The sequence below is a fragment of the Electrona antarctica genome (genome assembly GCF_951216825.1).
Source record: "Electrona antarctica genome assembly, chromosome: 17".
Classification (NCBI taxonomy): domain Eukaryota; kingdom Metazoa; phylum Chordata; class Actinopteri; order Myctophiformes; family Myctophidae; genus Electrona; species Electrona antarctica.
In genome coordinates, this window is record NC_136798.1 from 23,438,411 (window position 1) to 23,457,840 (window position 19,430).

At 44.2% G+C, this 19,430-nt stretch overlaps 1 protein-coding gene across 1 annotated transcript in view; it reads right to left on the reverse strand.

The window, feature by feature from the left end:
- The window catches only part of ryr3 (ryanodine receptor 3), a 181,780-nt gene that overhangs the window by 122,989 nt on the left and 39,361 nt on the right, over positions 1 to 19,430 (reverse strand). The window contains exons 7-17 of the mRNA XM_079525534.1: positions 17,252 to 17,351; positions 16,621 to 16,714; positions 15,567 to 15,644; positions 14,308 to 14,464; positions 11,720 to 11,887; positions 10,283 to 10,404; positions 9,354 to 9,537; positions 7,890 to 8,025; positions 2,776 to 2,871; positions 1,498 to 1,616; positions 45 to 178 (exon numbers count right to left, since the gene is read on the reverse strand). Coding sequence (XP_079381660.1) covers positions 45 to 178; positions 1,498 to 1,616; positions 2,776 to 2,871; positions 7,890 to 8,025; positions 9,354 to 9,537; positions 10,283 to 10,404; positions 11,720 to 11,887; positions 14,308 to 14,464; positions 15,567 to 15,644; positions 16,621 to 16,714; positions 17,252 to 17,351 — 1,388 coding nt within the window. The remainder of the gene's footprint in view (positions 1 to 44; positions 179 to 1,497; positions 1,617 to 2,775; positions 2,872 to 7,889; positions 8,026 to 9,353; positions 9,538 to 10,282; positions 10,405 to 11,719; positions 11,888 to 14,307; positions 14,465 to 15,566; positions 15,645 to 16,620; positions 16,715 to 17,251; positions 17,352 to 19,430) is intronic.

A 19,430-nucleotide genomic window follows, 5' to 3' on the forward strand; every position in this document is an offset into this window, starting at 1 on the left:
TCTAATCCACCGTGGTGGAGCCAGATTGTGATGCACTTCATTACCTCTGAACATCATTGATCAGACGAGTTTGAAGGAGCAGGTCCCTCTTTGGAAGCAGGTGGTCACAAATAATATTCTGATTGACTCTCACGGCTACCCCGTTACAGACGCAGAGGCTACACAGCACATCCAAGATCTGGAAGGGAGAGAGAAACGGAAAGAGTGAAAGAAAGGAGAGGAGAGACAAAGGAAATGCAGAAAGAAAGAAAGAAAGAAAGAAAGAAAGAAAGAAAGAAAAAAGATTATGGACCCTGGTTTCTGCATCCTTGTCTCTCACTCAGTGTAATTATTAATGAACAATCTTGGTAACACTCTGATGCGCTTCCTTCACTCTCATGTGATTGAATATAAATACAAACGTGTCCTCAAACTGCCTGTGGTGACAAATGACAATCCCCCTCATTTGTCTCACTGGAATATACAGACAGGTGGTAGCATATCGTTGCTGTCGGGAAGAAACCACTTATCAACAGATTTAAATTTGTTACGTAGTTTGTATGATGAATGCCATACTTCATCATACTACCGTGCCACACAAAATTCTACAAGCTCACAACGCATCGCATTGAGTGAGCTTGGAAAAAAACATGACATGTATTAACAAGACCTTATGACTTGAAATAATAACTACAATAATAACTACATTGGATCGATTGGAATGCAGGTTTCCTGAAAAGTAACTGTTTTGGACATAAAAGGTTTCCACCCGACAGCAACAATATGCAAGACTAGTATAATGCCGACCGATCCCAACACCATGTGGGCCACAGCATTCCAGCTGCCTCTCACTGATCAACAGCTGTTGTTTATGAGGTCACGGTCACATAGCCAAGCACTCTTTACAGAACAAATATTGGGCGTCAGAGACGTGTTAAGGCAGCGTGTAAAACACATAGCTGGAATGTCACCGGCGAAAGCACTACTATCACAGCAGCCATGTTCCCATCCATGACAAATATTAATATGAATTAGTTTAATGATTGGAGAATAAAACCTGCGGGTGTGAGCCTGACCTTGCCTTTAACAGTGATTGAGGACTTATAAGTTGGCAACGAGCTGCTGTGCTACTGTATTAAATCCTCTTCCCAGAGGCCCAAACTGCAGTGTGATGTTGCCTGTTGTTCTGCTTGCCCAGAGCTAAAAGGAAGGAGAAAGGATGGAAGCTGCAGGCAGACGGCAACGTCTGCTATACTGGCAGCTTACCGTCAATCAGTTTAGCCTGCCGTGGCTGTTGAGGGTGACTCCAGAATGCTAAACCAGGCCAAAAGATGTTCATAAAATGCTGCTGTTGTTTATGTGTAGATATTAAAAGGGAACCATGTTTGGTGTGTGCATGTGCGTGCGTGCGTGCGTGCGCGCACGCGCGCATGCGCATGTGCATGTGTGTGTGTGTGTGTGTGTGTGTGTGTGTGTGTGTGTGTGTGTGTGTGTGTGTGTCCAAGGCAATGTCATCACCTTGTGGTTCCGTCCATGCTTGTAGAGCAGAGAGATGATGGATTTAATGTGTGCTTTCTGGATGATGTTCAGAGCCTCTGGGCTCTCAACCAAGATGCAGTGGAGAACCTCCAGAATTCCTAAGAGGACAGGCCAGGAGGAGAAGGGAGGTCAGGTTTGTAATTTTCAGAATCCATCTCTGAGGAGAGTTGGCTTATTTTTAACAGAAAAGAAAAATCTCAAGAGATTTGATGCATAGGGAAACCCTAACCGACCTAGAACCGTGGGAGATTACGGTCAACTACAGTATGTTTAGGGTTTAAGTAGTTAAAACAGGGAGTACGTTTACACGTGCTGTACACAGATGGAGTCAAGTGGACTGTCTGTGTACTTATGCCCTTCATAGTCTGGAAGGTACTGTACACAAGGACACCAAATTATGACTGCTCTGCTTATTATGGGATTTGAAGTGAGAAAGGCTTCTCAGAGGACCATTGTCATCACATTTTAAAGGAGAAATCCAGACCAAAATACATGTACCCATTAATCAGCCAAAGTCCTGTCCCAACATGCATGTTGGCCTTGAATTGTTTCATAGATGCCCCCTGTTCTCCATTTCCCCCATCCCTCCCACTGTAAAATGTAGTTAGAATGGTAGAAAGCTAGTTGTCTTCATTCTAACGCCAATTCAAGGCCAATATGTATGTTGGGACATAGGCTGATTCATGGGTGTTTTGGTCTGGATTTCTCTCTTTTAACACCGCAAGCGGCAAGGACGGAGTTCTCCGTTCAATCAATTAGTAACGCCCAGCGCTCAGGACGGAGATTGATAAAAAGACGGAGATTTATTGATATGAAAACCGATCGCATCGCTCCACAGGCTGGGAGCGTCTGTTGGGCAACATTCAATGTTATTTTCCGGTGGGACGTCATCGAAAATGTTCCCCCCCATTTTAGCCGATGAGGCCGAAAATCTTAAAACTTGAATAACTCTTGATCTAAATCATAACGTCCAATTCTAAGCAAAGATTATGTGTTAGACGGCCCATCGCGGTCCCATCGCTAGTCGCGTTAGAATTAATCATACCTCCCGTTGTTGTCGGTCGCCTCGGGAGAGTTTTGGCTACATCTAGCTACTTCAGCTAGATCCGGGATAGCTCACGATATGAGCGTAAACGCTGTTGTGAATGAGGTCCTCAGAGTGTACATTTGCTTGCATTACACTCAGTTAAATTAACACTCAGGATTTTACAGTGTAGATGATAGACTATCTATATCCCTCCATACATTGTACTGTACCTGAGGAAGACTCCAGTCTCTCAAGCTTGCTGACCAGCCAGTCGAGGTTCCGAGAGAACTGGGTGCAGTTGTTCCTGTTCCCACGGATCAGAGAAGCTGTGGGGAAAGCAAAATAAAATCAGGACTTGCATACAGTCTGGTTCTGTTACAAAATGACACCCTGCATTCATGAATTGTGACATCTGCTCAGATAAAACAGATGAAGTTCAACTCAGATTGTAATACTCTGTAGGGCACAGACCATATGCTCCTGGTGAGAGCAAGGCCCTGAGTCAAAATCCAACTTTCATCTTGCCTTGCATGTCTCTCCTCCCACGCTCTACACTCTGCTATCTGAAATGAAGCATAAAATGCCCCCAAATACATCTAAATAAAAAATTAAGCATGTGGTTCTTTTGAGCAAAACATTTACCAAAAAAGCTTGTTTAAATCTACATAGAACAAAATCATTAAAACAACTTGGGTATTCTGGGTCTTACAGTACAGTACAGTCTACCAGGTACACGTACACTGAATGGATGGAAATGATTTTATGAACATCCAAGGATGTAGGTAATGGTAGCACTCACTCACCAACAAAAAAAGGCACATGGACAATTTTGTCCATGTGACAATTTTATCATACAAAACAGGTTTTTTTGTCCTGCCTTTATTGATAGTACCGGTATACCGTATACAGACAGGATATGGGGAGAGTGACACGCAGAAAAGGACGTAGGGATCGGGACTCGAACCCACAACACACTGTCAGGCAACAATGGAGCCTATAGGTGCCCGGACAGCTAGGCCAGCGGTCCGGACACTTTGAAATCTTTCAGCTTAGTTTTCCTTCATCAGAGCAGGTTGATCAACAGAGCATGAAGGCCGCCTGCCGACGAAATGTTTACGTCAGGCCAAAATCATTTGGTGAAAGTGAGGCACTGTCCTTTAGGTTTTTTGAGGGGCGCTATGCCCACCTTTGGTGTGTACCCCCATGATGATTTGATTGGCTGAGCACGGAATGTGATGTATGATGATGTATGACTCACTTCACACTTTTTGAGTGGTGTAAACCACTCCTACAACTGGCTTTGTTAGTTTACGTGTCTGTTCGTAGCAAAAAATGAGCATGGTTGTTAGTTTACGTGTCTGTTCGTACCAAAAAATGAGCATGGTTGCTATGGTCACCCAGTTCACACGGGTGTGATTTCATTACGTCAGACATTACGTCAGACCACAGTTGATCAGTCTATATAAGACCTTACACCACTCAGTTCACACGGGTGTGATTTTTGGATTTTACTGTAGGACATAGGAGGGGCGCTAGACCCTCCTATGTCCAGCTTTGAGGGTGTGTGTAAACAAACATTGTCCTAACACAAACATTGAATGCCATTGATAATGATTGGAATATATATATATATATATTATTTTTTGTGGCTTTCACCTTTATTTTATATATATTTTTATAGAGGGATAGACAGTAGGTTGACAGGATGGGGAGAGAGATGGGGGGGGGGGGGGGGTGACATGCAGTTTTTTTGAGTGTTTGTGGTTAAAAGATAATAACATAAGTTGACAAATTAATTCATGAAGAAGTATATTACATTTGTATTGGATGATGTACAACTACAAGAGCGCCCCTCACTTCACACAGGTGTGATTTTTAGTTGGTGAGTGATACCATAGAGTAAATCCTTGGAGTCTTTTTAAATTTAGCACCACCGATGATTTTCATTCTGGGAAGGCATTGCCTTGCGACGCGGAGTGAGTTTGTAGATCGGGTATGAATACAGGAGAGCTTTGAAATCAAGGACGGAGTTCTCCGTTCAATCAATTAGTAACGCCCAGCGCTCAGGACGGAGATTGATAAAAAGACGGAGATTTATTGATATGAAAACCGATCGCATCGCTCCACAGGCTGGGAGCGTCTGTTGGGCAACATTCAATGTTATTTTCCGGTGGGACGTCATCGAAAATGTTCCCCCCCATTTTAGCCGATGAGGCCGAAAATCTTAAAACTTGAATAACTCTTGATCTAAATCATAACGTCCAATTCTAAGCAAAGATTATGTGTTAGACGGCTCATCGCGGTCCCATTGCTAGTCGCGTTAGAATTAATCATACCTCCCGTTGTTGTCGGTCGCCTCGGGAGAGTTTTGGCTACATCTAGCTACTTCAGCTAGATCCGGGATAGCTCACGATATGAGCGTAAACGCTGTTGTGAATGAGGTCCTCAGAGTGTACAAATGGACCCTTACATTTGCTTGCATTACATTCTCAGTTAAATTAACACTCAGGATTGTACAGTGTAGATGATGGACTATCTATATCCCTCCATACATTGTACTGTACCTGAGGAAGACTCCAGGTGTGATTTTTAGTTGGTGAGTGATACCATAGAGTAAATCCTTGGAGTCTTTTTAAATTTAGCACCACCGATGATTTTCATTCTGGGAAGGCATTGCCTTGCGACGCGGAGTGAGTTTGTAGATCGGGTATGAATACAGGAGAGCTTTGAAATTTTGACTTGCCAATTATTGGTGTGCCTTAGGCACAAAACGGTTGAAAATCACTGCCCTAGAAACACTGTGACAGCAAGACCACTCTGTTCTATAAAGTGAAAACTACTGCCCTAGAACCACTGTGACAGCAAGACCTCTCTGTTCTATAAAGTGCATAGAGTGCATGCCCACTGACTGTTCTCTGCCACAGTGGTGACATTAACGGTATAATTAATACTTCAATTTTCACCGGGAGTCAGCACTGATAACGTCCACAAAAACATTTAACTGTGCTCGGCACCCAAGGAATACTGATGTGCATCTAATCTCACTTAAATCTGCAGCCTATGGAAAGCTATCAATTTGTTAATACCAACACATCACACAATACAGAGAGCCTGTGATGCAAGGACAATAGGTGCTGTTTACTGAAGTGAATGTCAGAGACTGAGAGGACAGCTCGAGACTGTCCTCGAAAGGTTGGTAAAACATGCTGGTGGGCTCAGAGTGAGAGGAGAGGACACACAAACCCACTCTGCTGGTGGGCTCAGAGAGAGAGAGAGGACACACAAACCCACTCTGCTGGTGGGCTCAGAGAGAGAGAGAGGACACACAAACCCACTCTGCCAGACTGGTGGGCTCAGAGAGAGAGGAGAGGACACACAAACCCACTCTGCCAGACTGGTGGGCTCAGAGAGAGAGGAGAGGACACACAAACCCACTCTGCCAGACTGGTGGGCTCAGAGAGAGGAGAGGACACACAAACCCATTCTGCCAGACTGGTTGGTTAAACATGCTGGTGGGCTCAGAGAGAGAGGAGAGGACACACAAACCCACTCTGCCAGACTGGTGGGCTCAGAGAGAGAGAGGAGAGGACACACAAACCCACTCTGCCAGACTGGTGGGCTCAGAGAGAGAGGAGAGGACACACAAACCCACTCTGCCAGACTGGTGGGCTCAGAGAGAGAGAGGAGAGGACACACAAACCCACTCTGCCAGACTGGTGGGCTCAGAGAGAGAGGAGAGGACACACAAACCCATTCTGCCAGACTGGTTGGTTAAACATGCTGGTGGGCTCAGAGAGAGAGGAGAGGACACACAAACCCACTCTGCGAGACTGGCGTGGAAACACATGGGGTGTGACTGTGTCTCCATTTAGCAGTGGAAAGTCTGGAATGCGCTCAGTGGTGTACCTGTGTGCTTTGTGTTGTGCTTCAAAAGTGTGCAGTGATGTGTTTGTGTTTATTGTGTGTGTGTGTGTGTGTGTGTGTGTGTGTTTATTGTGTGTGTGTGTGTGTGTGTGTGTGTGTGTGTGTGTGTGTGTGTGTGCGTGCGTGCGTGCGTGCGTGCGTGCGTGCGTGCGTGCGTGCGTGCGTGCGTGCGTGCGTGCGTGCGTGCGTGCGTGCGTGCGTGCGTGCGTGCGTGCGTGCGTACGTGCGTGCGTGCGTGCGTGCAGTGGATGGGATAGTGAAGATGATGCTGATGAATATGAGGGCAGTCAAGGTGAACCAGGGGGACGTTATTGGTGGGAGGGGAAAAACAAAAACATTACCCAAGGAAAAGATGTATAAAAGTGTGAACTTGTGAGGGTCATTCATCCCTGTTGCATGTTGGGGGACCTTGAGAGGATGGAGAGGAGGGGTCTACAGTGGTGGATGATTATGATGGATGTAAACGTTGCGACTGCTAGCCACACCCCTTTATCTCTTCAGGAGAGTGGTGTGATCCAAAAGGCAGACAGGACTACATCCGGAATATGAGATGTGGTTTAGTCTACACTTTAAAATACCTAACACATTAAAAACTGGGACAGCATCTGTGTCGTTTTAGATTTTTGCGTTGGCTATTCAAAACTAGCAGATATACAAGCTCACAGCATGTCGATTTGTGCCCCCCTGCGAGTTTGTACATCTGCTATTTTTGAAGGGCGCTAGCCCCTCCTATGCCCAGCTTTCCGTGTTTGTGTACACAAAGATTGAAGACAAAAGTGAGGACAGAAAAGTGAAGACGCAAATTGTGTTTGGCCGAAATTACTTTTGGCTACTTTTGGATTGGCTAAATCCATGGCCTAAATGATGTATGATGATAAGAGCTCCCCTCACTTCACACGAGTGTGATTTTTTTACATTTTTTAAAAATCTTGAAAGTGTGAGAACTACTGATTTGGGAATTGCATTTGTAGAATCGGCCTCAGGTCTTAATGGGTTAACTCCATTTACATTCCATTCACATTCCCTGAAGAAGGCTTAACGGATGAAACGTTGGTTTACTGTCCTACTCTGCGTCCTAAATAAAATATTGTCTCTCTCTGCCTGCCTGCCTGCCTGCCTGCCTGCCTGCCTGCCTGTCTCTGTGTCTGTCTCTCTGTCTCTCTGTCTCTCTGTCTCTCTGTCTCTCTGTCTGTCTGTCTGTCTCCAAAAAGTAAGTACCATGTCACCGGCTGTGCATTCCAGATGATGGAAGGAAGGAAGGAAGGAGCGATATCTGACATTGAGGAGGAACTGAGTTGAGAGGAGTGGTGGATAGAGGAATGGTCTGCTGCTGTGGGGCAGATTAATACTTCATGGCTCTCCAGGGTTGAGAGATGACGATGATGACAGGCCGAACGCACTCCCACCCTCAGCGCCTTACCCAGGAGCTCGTAGAGTAGGTTGAGGATGTCCTTCCAGGCGGCGCCTGCCTCCTCCCCGGCCATCTCTGCAAAGTGGGCGGCGCTGTTGTACACGTTCATCCGGTCTACACATTTGCACAAGAGGGACAGCATGCCCTGTGGGACGGAAAAAAACAAGATTATTGTTACCCTCGATAATCTGCTGGTCACACTGTCACACCGGAATGCAATGCAAACGAAAGTAATGCAATTATACATTATGCATGCCCACGTAGGAAAACTAGGTTTGACAATACTCCTTGAATTGGTACGATATTATAACAAGATGAGAATAGGTCTTTGTTGGGAGTAGAATAGAATACTACTTGTAAATTAGTTGTCATGTTACCATTTGTAAACAGAGTTGAGATGGTCTAACAAACACAAGCAGTATGTAGTATACCACTGGTTGTCAAAGTGGGGTCCGAGGACCCACAGGGTTCCTTGGGAGGTACCATGGGGTCCCCAACTAACAATCAATTTAACCACTTTGACCATGAGAGCTTGTAGATTTGTACATTTTTAACTCAAAAGCTTTGCTTCTGGAGGAGGTCCCTGGCACAAAATATGTTTTAGATGATGGGGGTGCGGGCCAAATCATTTTGGGGGTCCTTGACATGACGATTTTTTTAGATATACTATACTATATTTACAGTTTTTACACACGTAATTTTGTTTCCACACATCTGTACACCTTTCAAGGACACTTTGGAAATCCTTTGCTGGATCATGGCACACGCTACTTGAGACACTATTAACGTACGTTAAGTACGTTTTCCAACCATCAGTCCTCGCTACTGCTCACTAGGCTATAGCATGACACCATTTCTGTCTACAAGCTCTGGGTTTCAAAGTTGCAGACCGATCTGAACTTTACTAGATTTAAAATGTGGCTACTGTGGCTGCTATTTTAGCATTGTACAGCTATTTTAGCATGCCACAGTAGCGTTCCCGGAACAGAGCTTCATTTCCCTTCTTAGACACAAAGTGAGTAGACAATAGTTTGGTCCAATAGAGGACATTACTTAGGATCCATACTGTATGGAGTAAGCTGGGAAGTCTAGAGAGAATCAATTGGGACGGATATAGCCTGCACTCCCTAGTCCTAAAATAATTCCCTTTGAAACTATAGCGCCTGCCCACAAACCTGTGAAATCTTGTGAAACCGTGCTTCTTAGGGGTGCAGTACTTAGTTTAGACAGTTTTTGGTTTAGACTAGTAATTTATGTCCTTGCTTTATTATAATTGTATTGACTGGCGATGCTATGGATAGACCTATGGAGGCTATGGACCAGATATGGATATTAGTACGAGAAAATAGAGTGATCTTGTCCGGATCACTCTAGTCAGGACGTTACAAAATCTAGGAGAGCCTGGTTATGCAAGGATAATATGGAGATATGGTTGAAAAAAGGTGAATTGCTCTCACTGCTCTGTGCTCATACCTCTTCTTTAAAGATATCTTGTTTCTTGATGAGCGAGCGGAGCAGACTCTGTTTCTCCTCGTGTTCCAGCTCCTCGTCTGGCTGTTTGAAATACTCAATCAGGTCTTCCAGCGTCTGCAGCACCTCCTCCACGTACCCTGCCACCGCTGCGCTGTCTCCCCCCTCCCCAGCACTGTCCAGAGCCCTGGACACAGACACAGACAGAGACAGAAAGAAACTGAAACACTCACGATCTTAGCATTATCCCACTCTGGAATAGGTGCCTGAAACTTGATGCAGACTGCAGAGGTGACCCGAATTCATTCATTATAACATTAGACTATTAAACTATCAGAGTTAGAGTTAGCTACATCTCGATTATGAGAAATTAGTAAATGAGGATTTGATGAGCAGTGATTAAATACTGGGGTGTGTGTGTGTGTGTGTGTGTGTGTGTGTGTGTGTGTGTGTGTGTGTGTGTGCGCATGTCCAGTGGTATTCATATACTGTGGAGGTTCTCAAGTGGTGTGGAGGTCAAGTGTGCCATGAAATTGGAGACCACCATTGCATTGCTCAGCAGCAGATGCAAATTCCAATTCTCTGATGGATTGCTCAAACACCGCACCCATGGTCGCCTCCACACAGTTATATTTAACTCTATGATTTCCTCCTCATTTGCACAACAATAACCTAAGTTCTCCATGTGGAAAACGCAGCCGCCCCACATCCATTCTCCTATTCAACTCTACCTAACTACAGTTGACGGCCTAGAAAAAGAAAATCTATATGGATAGCTTTCTCATCTCTCTCTTGCTCTAGCTCATATATGAGACAGTCATTCGTTCTAACTAAGTTTGTTTGTTTGTGTGTGTGTGTGTGCGTGCGTGCGTGCGTGCGAGTGCGTGCGTGCGTGCGTGCGTGCACGCATGCAGGGGAAGCCCTTCCATTACTTGATGAAATCTCTGAACAGGCTTGTGGTGTTGCGGATGATGCGTGCGGCTCGAGACTCTTCGTGCAGACACATCTGCAGGAACAGCCCATCATCCATGTGGCCTTCAGAATGCAGGCAGGCCTGGCTCAGGAAACACACAAAATAATCTTGTTAGTGTTAGAGCAGACTGACCACATGGCCATAGAGCAGCCATCCACAGCCTGGAGGCCGGGGACCACTGCTGTGACCATATTGCAAGTGGACCCCCAAATTAATGAATGAATGTAACATGATTACATGAATGCTGCACTATGTAACTTTCCTGCTCTACCTTCTGGATTTTAACTTGGGTCTACTGTGCAAGTGCTGACAATTTTACAACTGAGGTAACAGGGCCTGCTTGCTCCGGGAAAAATAGAAAAAAAAAAAAGCATGGAACCCTATCTTAAAAAAACACAAATTGTCGCTTACACTAAATCTGTTCAAATCGGGTTTCACAGCCAAATACATAAACCGGTACATTTGAGGACTGTTCACATGACAATGTTTGAGAACCACTGGTATAGATGGTCCTCCACAGCTGTGGAGTTTCTAGACCACGACACCAGGGTAATCTGACTCGTTGTACTAAAACGGCTTATTCCAATTGTAGTGCGTGCGTGCGTGCGTGCGTGCGTGCGTGCGTGCGTGCGTGCGTGCGTGCGGGGGGGGGGGGGGCAGGCGCCTTTTGCTGTCCCTGGCAATGCGCCCAGAGACGAGCGTCACTCCTCATGCCGTCCTAAACTCTCTAAGCTCTCTCTCCCCCAAAACTAACTGTAAGCCGTCCTCCACTGTCGCCCTCCCTCTGCGAGACCCCATTATCACATTTAAATAGGCCGCCGTCTCATATGTCCTGGGATATTGGGGGACTGTGCAGGAGCTGTGCCAGCGTTCAGGGACAGCTAACGCTCCCGTTTGATTGGGTGTGACAAGTTGCTGAGTATTGAGATCAGAGGTGTTATGATAAATTGGGATGACTACCCATGATCACACTGTACATGGATTTAGATTACATAAGCATTACATTTCAGGCCGCATCATTTAATTAGTCTGCAATGAGAATTGCAATCTTTTTTGAGGGGTGCTAGCCCCTCCAACACCTGGCTTTGTGTGTTCCCCTCATGTGGCAGCCAAGTCTATGGACTTTTTATGTTTGTCTTATTCATGTGGCATGCCCCCGTGATGTCATGTGGCAGCCAAGTCTATGGACTTGGACCCTTTATGCACTTCACACGAGTGTGATTTTTTTTGTTTGCACTCCATATTTCCAGACAGAAACATCCTTCACTCACAGTCCACCGTCAACACCTTTTGTAAAGGTACTGAATGCAGGCACTGTTTCAGGCCAGGGTATTGACTATTTTAACGCATTAATTAAACATTTACTGTGTAATGGAAAAAAGCATTTGTTGCTCACCCTTCTTTTCATGATTCCTAGGCGGATAGACTTTGCGTCAGGTGCCAGGTAGGACAGCCACAGGCCTGTCGCTACGTGCATGACGAAGCAGATGGAGTCTCCGTACTTGATCTCTGGCGCGCCCATGCCATCGATGTCTCTCTTCACACCAGAGTCAACAACCTTTTCCTGTTGGATTCACACATGGAGACACACGTGCACAAGACATATTTTGCTTAGACTGAAGTGGGAGAGGTAGGTTTAGTTCAACTCATTTATGCTAAATGTATGCGCCATTGCACGATGGCATCACGTGACAAAAATAGCCAAACTACAAGCTCACAATCTATAACGTGTTCTGAGCTTGTGGATCGGTTATTTTCTGCATGCAACTCCTCCGTACACCGAAGTGTGCATCTGGCTTCATTGTCCTATAGGGGGACTGCATGCTCGCCTCGTTAGCGCTGCTGCGTTCACAGCCTGGCAGAGATGGGATGGATTACAGGGGACGGGACGTAGTGGAGAACATTAAATGCCACTGTTCCAACACGGTGACCTTTACATAGGAACCGAGTGACAGCAGAACACACCGACAATGAAGGGAGCAAGGAAAAAGCGAGACATGGAGGAAGCCAACACGTTCCACAGGGACGTATTTTCGAAAGAAAGGAGCACTTAGATGTGCTCTGTTAAATTCAAACGTTTAAGACTGTGAAATAAGAAATTGTGCATGCCCATCCCTTCTGAGATTCTAAAGTGCCTCCTTTTTTATTATGTTTTAGCATAATGCTGTTAAAATGGAACCCTGAAGGGATAGAGCGATAGTGGATGAAAAATATGGGTTGTTAAGGCGGAGAAATAAAGTAAGAGGAGTTAAGGATAAGGAATGAGAAGTGAAAATACGCTAAAATTAAATGCAGTACGTATAAAACCGCAGAGGCGCGCATGCTCTGATGACAAATGCCCCATGACTACCTAATTGAAAACAGCCATCAACAGGGTCAGTTAGAATTAGACCAGTGGAATACATGAATGGCTGCTACAAACACTTACTGTACAGTAATAATCAAATGAATAGCTGTGAAAGTAAAACGTATAAGAATTTCCTACCGTACTGTTAATTGTTATTATTGTATTATCATTTAAAATGTTGATGATTTGGTTGTGGAAATGGGAATAACATCTCCGATGTATTTTGGCTAAAATGTGCATGTTATTCAAGCATGCTACTACCTGTTTGAGACAGAGAATTACAGATTCAAAGGCTTGCAGTCCATTGTTCATTAGAACCAATCATAACAACCACAGCAGTGTGCGCTACGAGCTTGTAGATCTGCTATTTTTTAATAGCTTAAGTAACATAATGCTTAAAACACCAAAAGGGGTTCCCATCAGACTAATACTTGGTATTTGAGCAGCGCTAGCCGCTCCTATACACAGCTTTGTGTGTCGGTCCGTTTGAGCACGGAATGTGCTCAGCTAATTGGCTTTGATTGATTGATTGAAAATTGTATTAACAGTATGCAGAATTACAGTACATTTCAAGCACAAACTCAATACAAAGGCTGTTAACTGTGAGTGGACGACCCAATTAAGCATTACACTTGTTTACAACAGGGTCCACCATGTTCAATTCATCAAAACATTTAGAGATGTACAAATAGACACTTCTATATAGACAAAGAACAGAACAGGAATTCATCATAATGGAGGGGGGGGGGGGGGGGGGGGATTCAGATTTTACTGAGCTGAGCACGGAATGTGATGTATGATGACGTATTATGTATATAATATACGTTCCTAGCTGGGAATGAGTTAAGACCAGGAGGCGTGGCCAATGCCATTTAGCTATTTTGAGTGGCTAAACAGCATTGGCCACGCCTCCAGGCCTTAAGTTAAGTCATAAGACCTGGTACTTTAAGACGCGTAAAACAGGGCCCTCGAGCTCTGCAAACCTTGCACTTCTCTCAGTCATGGTCATACAACTGCATTTCATGCTCTCTCAGATAGCTACGTCTCAGGTTTTCTTTTGTACTGGGACCGGACGCATGGCCTACAACACTTCGGTCACAAGTGATTTTGTTGATACTCGGTATCACCTCAAAAAGAAGGAGTTGGAATTATTTATGCTAATTACATGAATTCTATAAAGGTATGCTAATAATGTATGCTAATTGTAGAAGATTACATGCAAAATTATTCATGTTTTTCAGCAATTTAATGAATCTACATTATGTATGGAAAATTGGAAATAAGTACTGATTGTAGAAATATACACCTTGCATTTACCTTAAGTTTTGTTATGTTTTGCTCATTGACAGCAAAGGTCAGAGGTTTTGAAAACAGTTGTTTATAGTAAGACCTTTCAGATAAGGTATTAAAGAACTTCAAAAAAATAAATTATTTTCCAGTATCTACAGCTTGGACAAAAGGTGCCATAGCTGGCTGCAGAATCACTCGTAAATATAAAACTGTTTCACTAGTTTTATCTACAGTCCGCCAGAGAGTGCTCTGGCGGACTGTAGTCAACGGCCTATGCTCCATGAAAAGGAGCGATAGCATAAGTAAATAAGTACGGTAAGTAAGTACTGTAAGTACTGTACACTGACCTTGGAGGGCCTGAAGCAGAAAGCGGTGGCTTTGGTGTCAGACTTCAGTCTGTCCTGCAGGACCAGACTGCCGTCCTCCGTCATGGCCAGGTAGTGGCCGGTGGAGAGATGGCGCAGGCGGAACGATTGGCCCCAGTGGATGTGACTGCCGCACCAGCTAATCAGCAGCACAGATGCACCCACAAATATGTCACAAGTCATATATCGCCAGCTTTTTATTTGTCAGCTGACTGATTATATAGAACACTCACAGCAATTTAATTTGATAACTTCCCCTACCCTGAGGGTTTAGTTAATGTCATTGAAGTTTTAAATTGTGTAGTTTTTCTTTTTATCGAACCCTGGATACAACTGTAAAATCTCCACACTGCTGAAAATGGAAGCAGTTTATTTTAACTCACAAAAAGTCATGTCCTCATTGAAGAAGTGAAGTATGGATATGAAACTATTGCTATGGAATGGAATGGAACTGTGACTGGAGTTTGCAATTTGGAAGACGTTTCGTCTCTCGTCTCTCAGGTGAAGCTGTGGAACGAGCAAATGGTTTCCTTGATGCAGTCTGTGAATGTTCAAAGAACTGAAGCTGTGACTTTGGGGAAATTGTGTGGGTGGGCATATGGAGGGAGAGAGAGAGAGAGAGAGAGAGAGAGAGAGAGAGAGAGAGAGAGAGAGATGGGATAATGGCTGTAAACCTGACCTGACTGAAGAATGCAGCCCTGCAACAGAATGGAAGAGGGAAATAGCTCCCAAAAATATATATTTTTTAGCAGTATTTACGGCCTTGGACACAAAAAGTGCAGAAGCACTCAAAAACTAAAAGAAATGTGGAGAGAGAGAGAGAGAGAGAGAGAGAGAGAGAGAGAGAGAGATGGGATAATGGCTGTAAACCTGACCTGACTGGAGAATGCAGCCCCCTAATTGATAGGAGCCTTATACAGCACATAAACTTGACTGGGACATTTTCATCTATCATACAAAAATGCACCAACTAAGTTCAGTATTCAGGGCTGCACGCTTAAAATAATTATGACCTCATCGTATTTATGTAGCCTTAAGAGGCTCATGTTATGGGCCTTTATGCAATGTGAGGATTTAATGAGAAGTGTTTCCATATTTTTGGGGGTGGCATATTATTACTGTGTGTGTGTGTGTGTGTGTGTGTGTGTGTGTGTGTGTGCGTGCGTGCGTGCGTGCGTGCGTGCGTACTGTATATACATATGTCTGAGGGTGTTTCATATGACATTCACGTGGGATCTCACCTGATCCTCAGAGGCTCCAGTCTCCAAAGGGAGCGTGCTTTAGAAGCTCCCTTGCCCGCCGCCTCATAGTTCACTATCCTGGGGAAACAGAGTGGAGAGAAGGGCTCTTTCACTTCTGGTTCTTCTATAATGCAGTGTAAGATATGTATATTGTATAATAGCTTGAACAGGTTCTGATGACGCTTGGTGCCAAAGTCGATGATAAAAGCATTATAAAATCTTTACTGCTTGAGCTATTGGAAATGATAAAGGAATGTATGCAGTGCACTGCACCTTGCCAAAAAGGGACCATTAAACAGGAATTGTTTCTATGACCTTCATGTGTGTCCACAATGTGGACCTAGAAATATTATCTATGGATTCACACCTGTAGAAAAGGCACCCACTGACATTTTATTAAATGCCAACTGACTCAAGTGTGTATTCTATTTATTATTTTTGCTTTATTCCTTTCCCAAAACAGTCAGATAACAGACTGCATACATCCTTCCTTCAAGGTGATTTGAAGGTTGAAAAGCTTTCATTGCTTTTCTTTTTGAGGGGCGCTAGCCCCTCCTATATACAGGTTTAATGTTTGTTTTGTCACTAACACAAACATTAAATGCCATTAACAATGAACAGAGTTTAATGTTTATTTTGTCTGTGTTTGTTTTGTCCTCGATGTTGTAAGATGATAAGAGCGCCACTCACTTCACACGGGTGTGATTTTTTTCATACATAGGACATTTTCACCATTGTACAAGCCTCTTTTTCAGCAATTCCCTGCTTCACTCACACAGTTGCAAACAATCACACCTGAAGACTGCCCAGTGTCACCCACGGCTAAATCATGAGAGTTAATTTAAATGGTATTCAGGACTTCGCTGTGCAGATGATGACTGAACATTTCTGACATTTCCCCAGCCACCTTCCCCACAGCTTATTGTGGTATAGCCGGGCATGGCCAGACTATTTTTTTTATTTTTGCATTGGCAGATTCGTCTGGTTTCCAGGCTAACCTTGTGGCCAAAAAGCCCCTCCAGTTAAAATGCAAATGGAGTTTGGAGCCACCTACCTCTGCTCCTCTTCGCTCTGATCTGCGTTAGGGATGGTCAAGGTCTCATCATGGCCATGGAACAGGCGCATCACATGCCCACCAACCAGATGTCCTGTTGGCCAAAGAGAACACTCTGTAATCAAGACAGGGATATTACTAGAAGCCAGGTGAAAAGTACATATCTATCTGCATTTGATACTTTAAGCCTTATTTTATACTTAGTTGTACAGCGCTGCCTCGTGCCATAAATAAGTGGAAAACAAGACAGACAGTACAGATAGAGCAACGGTAGTCTCACACAGCAAGCTGATGGGACATCTCCACCTACCGATACGTCTGGTGACATCTAAATTCAATGTACGGGTTAGAACTGGGTGGAAACACTTCTGAAATTTAAAAACAAACTGCACTGCAAAACCAATGCAAAGACTATGGGGCAGTTTGTCATATTGGAACGGTAACAGGATTTGTTTTCAAGGCAGTGGGTGTGGTTTGTCAGAGGAGGGATTAAGATTTCCCTAGACAATCAGTAGGAAGAGGTTTCCGATTGTCTGGCTGTGTGAGACTGCTGCAAAGTTTAACTCCTGAGAAACGATATAGGAACAGAGAACAGTTGTTATTGGTGATGATGAGGGTCCTCTGAACTTGCCTACAGCCACGTTGGCGTTAGAGCAGGTGGGCTGGACGTTCCACAGAGTCTGTATGAAGGCTGCATCGGCGTGCACAGCGTTGTTGGCGATAGACAAATGCTGCAAGAGAGGGAGCATGGTTTATTCAAGGCCGGGTGCTGTATACCGTAAGTGCTTGCCCATGTATGTGTGTGTGTGTGTGCCCTACACGCAGGTGTGCCTGCATGTGTGTTGTTTGTGTGTATTTTTCTCTTCATGCACACACACACACACACACACACACACACACACACACACACACACACACACACACACACACACACACACACACACACACACACACACACACACACACACACACACACACACACACACACACACACACACACACACACACACACACACACACACACACACAAAGTTCCAGTAAAACCGCACAAGGGACAAGGACACAGCGTTCAAATCTGAAAAGAGATGTAATCACCTTGGTGTTGCTTCCTTGGCCGTGCCATCAATATTATCAGAATAATGTCAAATCTGGGAATACATTTCTTACCAAGAATTTTCTTTACCAATGTGTTTGTAAAAGTGTCTACTAACATATCCCAGATTGGTTTCTATTCAACCACCCTAGGGGAATTTTGGACAGCTGCTGAAAGTTGGGGTACATCAACAACCATTATAAGGCAAAATGTTCTAAATTTAATTATGCTTTAAGTAGCATGTGGCAAACTAGGGGGTTTTCATGATTCTGAATCCATTCCAAGCATTAGTTTTGCACGAAAACACTCCTTGGGCTAAAAACGGCCATACCCGTCATCACAAATGTGATGAGTTCAGCACATTTAGGCACATTTGGGCAAGTGGCTATGGCCACATTAGGGGGTCTATGGCCAAAATAAGGGTCAAACTAGGGGGTTTTCATGATTCTGAACCCATTCCAATGCTATGGCCGTTTTTAGCCCAAGGAGTGTTTTTTGTGCAAAACTAATGCTTGGAATGTATTCAGAATCATGAAAACCCCCTAGTTTGACATGTCACATGCTACTTAACCCATTCTGGGTGGGAACCCATTTTGGTGTTCTAACCCTTCTAGACGGGAACCCCTCTTGGGGTTCTGTACAGTATGTACAGTATTTTGATGCTGCTCTATACATATTTGAAGTTTTTCAGAAAACTTAGGTCAGTATTTAGAAGGCGTTTTTAGAATCGGCATCAGTCCAAAATGGGTTAAACCATAATGAAATGTAGAACATTTTGCCTTATAATGGTGTCAAACATTCCCCTAGGGTGGTTGAATATAAACCAATGTGGGATATGTTAGTAGACACCTTTACAAACACATTAGTGAAGAAAGTTCTTGGTAAGAAATGTATTCCCAGATTTTATTAATATCCTCTGACTATTATATGGTTGTAGGATTAGCTCTCGTGAGTTCTAGTTGATACTTCATTCCAGCAAAAATGCTTGGAGGGATTCCTATCTCAATATTCTGAGCTGGGGAAGAGAGCGGAATCTCAGAATATCCTATCGCTTTACAACAGTGTATTTCCAGTGGGGGCACAGTGTTGATTTCAACATGAATAAATAATGTACTTGTTACATTGTCGGTTAACAAAGTCCACAACCGTCTATTTTGGTATTGATGTCAATCATTTTGCCATCTCCGCACATTTGGCTGAATCCATAAAAAGCATATGGCCATGCCAGTCAAAATGTGCGGCCCCCTCCCTCTATACAGTGTAGAGTCCACACCAAACCCTCTATACAGTGTAGAGTCCACACCAAACCCTCTATACAGTGTAGAGTCTCCCTATACAGTGTAGAGTCCCTATATACAGTGTAGAGTCCACACCAAACCTGTTAGCCAAAAGTTGTAAGCTTGTCCCACTGGAAGAGCCCATGAGACTTCTGATACGGTTTCATCCATTTGTATGAGACATAGACTAATAGCCACCTAACCTTGAAAAGGCTGTGTCATGGACCACAATCATTGCACAAAGTAATGGGCGTACCCATTTCTCCACGCCTGAATCCAGGATGCGTTCCATTTCTTTCGTGTCAGAGTTTACCACCGGGGCCACATCAGGTGAAGATTTCCCATCAGAGAGAGAAGATGAAAGCCTGGCGGTGGACCAGCTTCTGTGAGTAATTGCAGATCTGCCTCTCAGAGCAGACGCCAAAAGCAAAGGCTGCCCT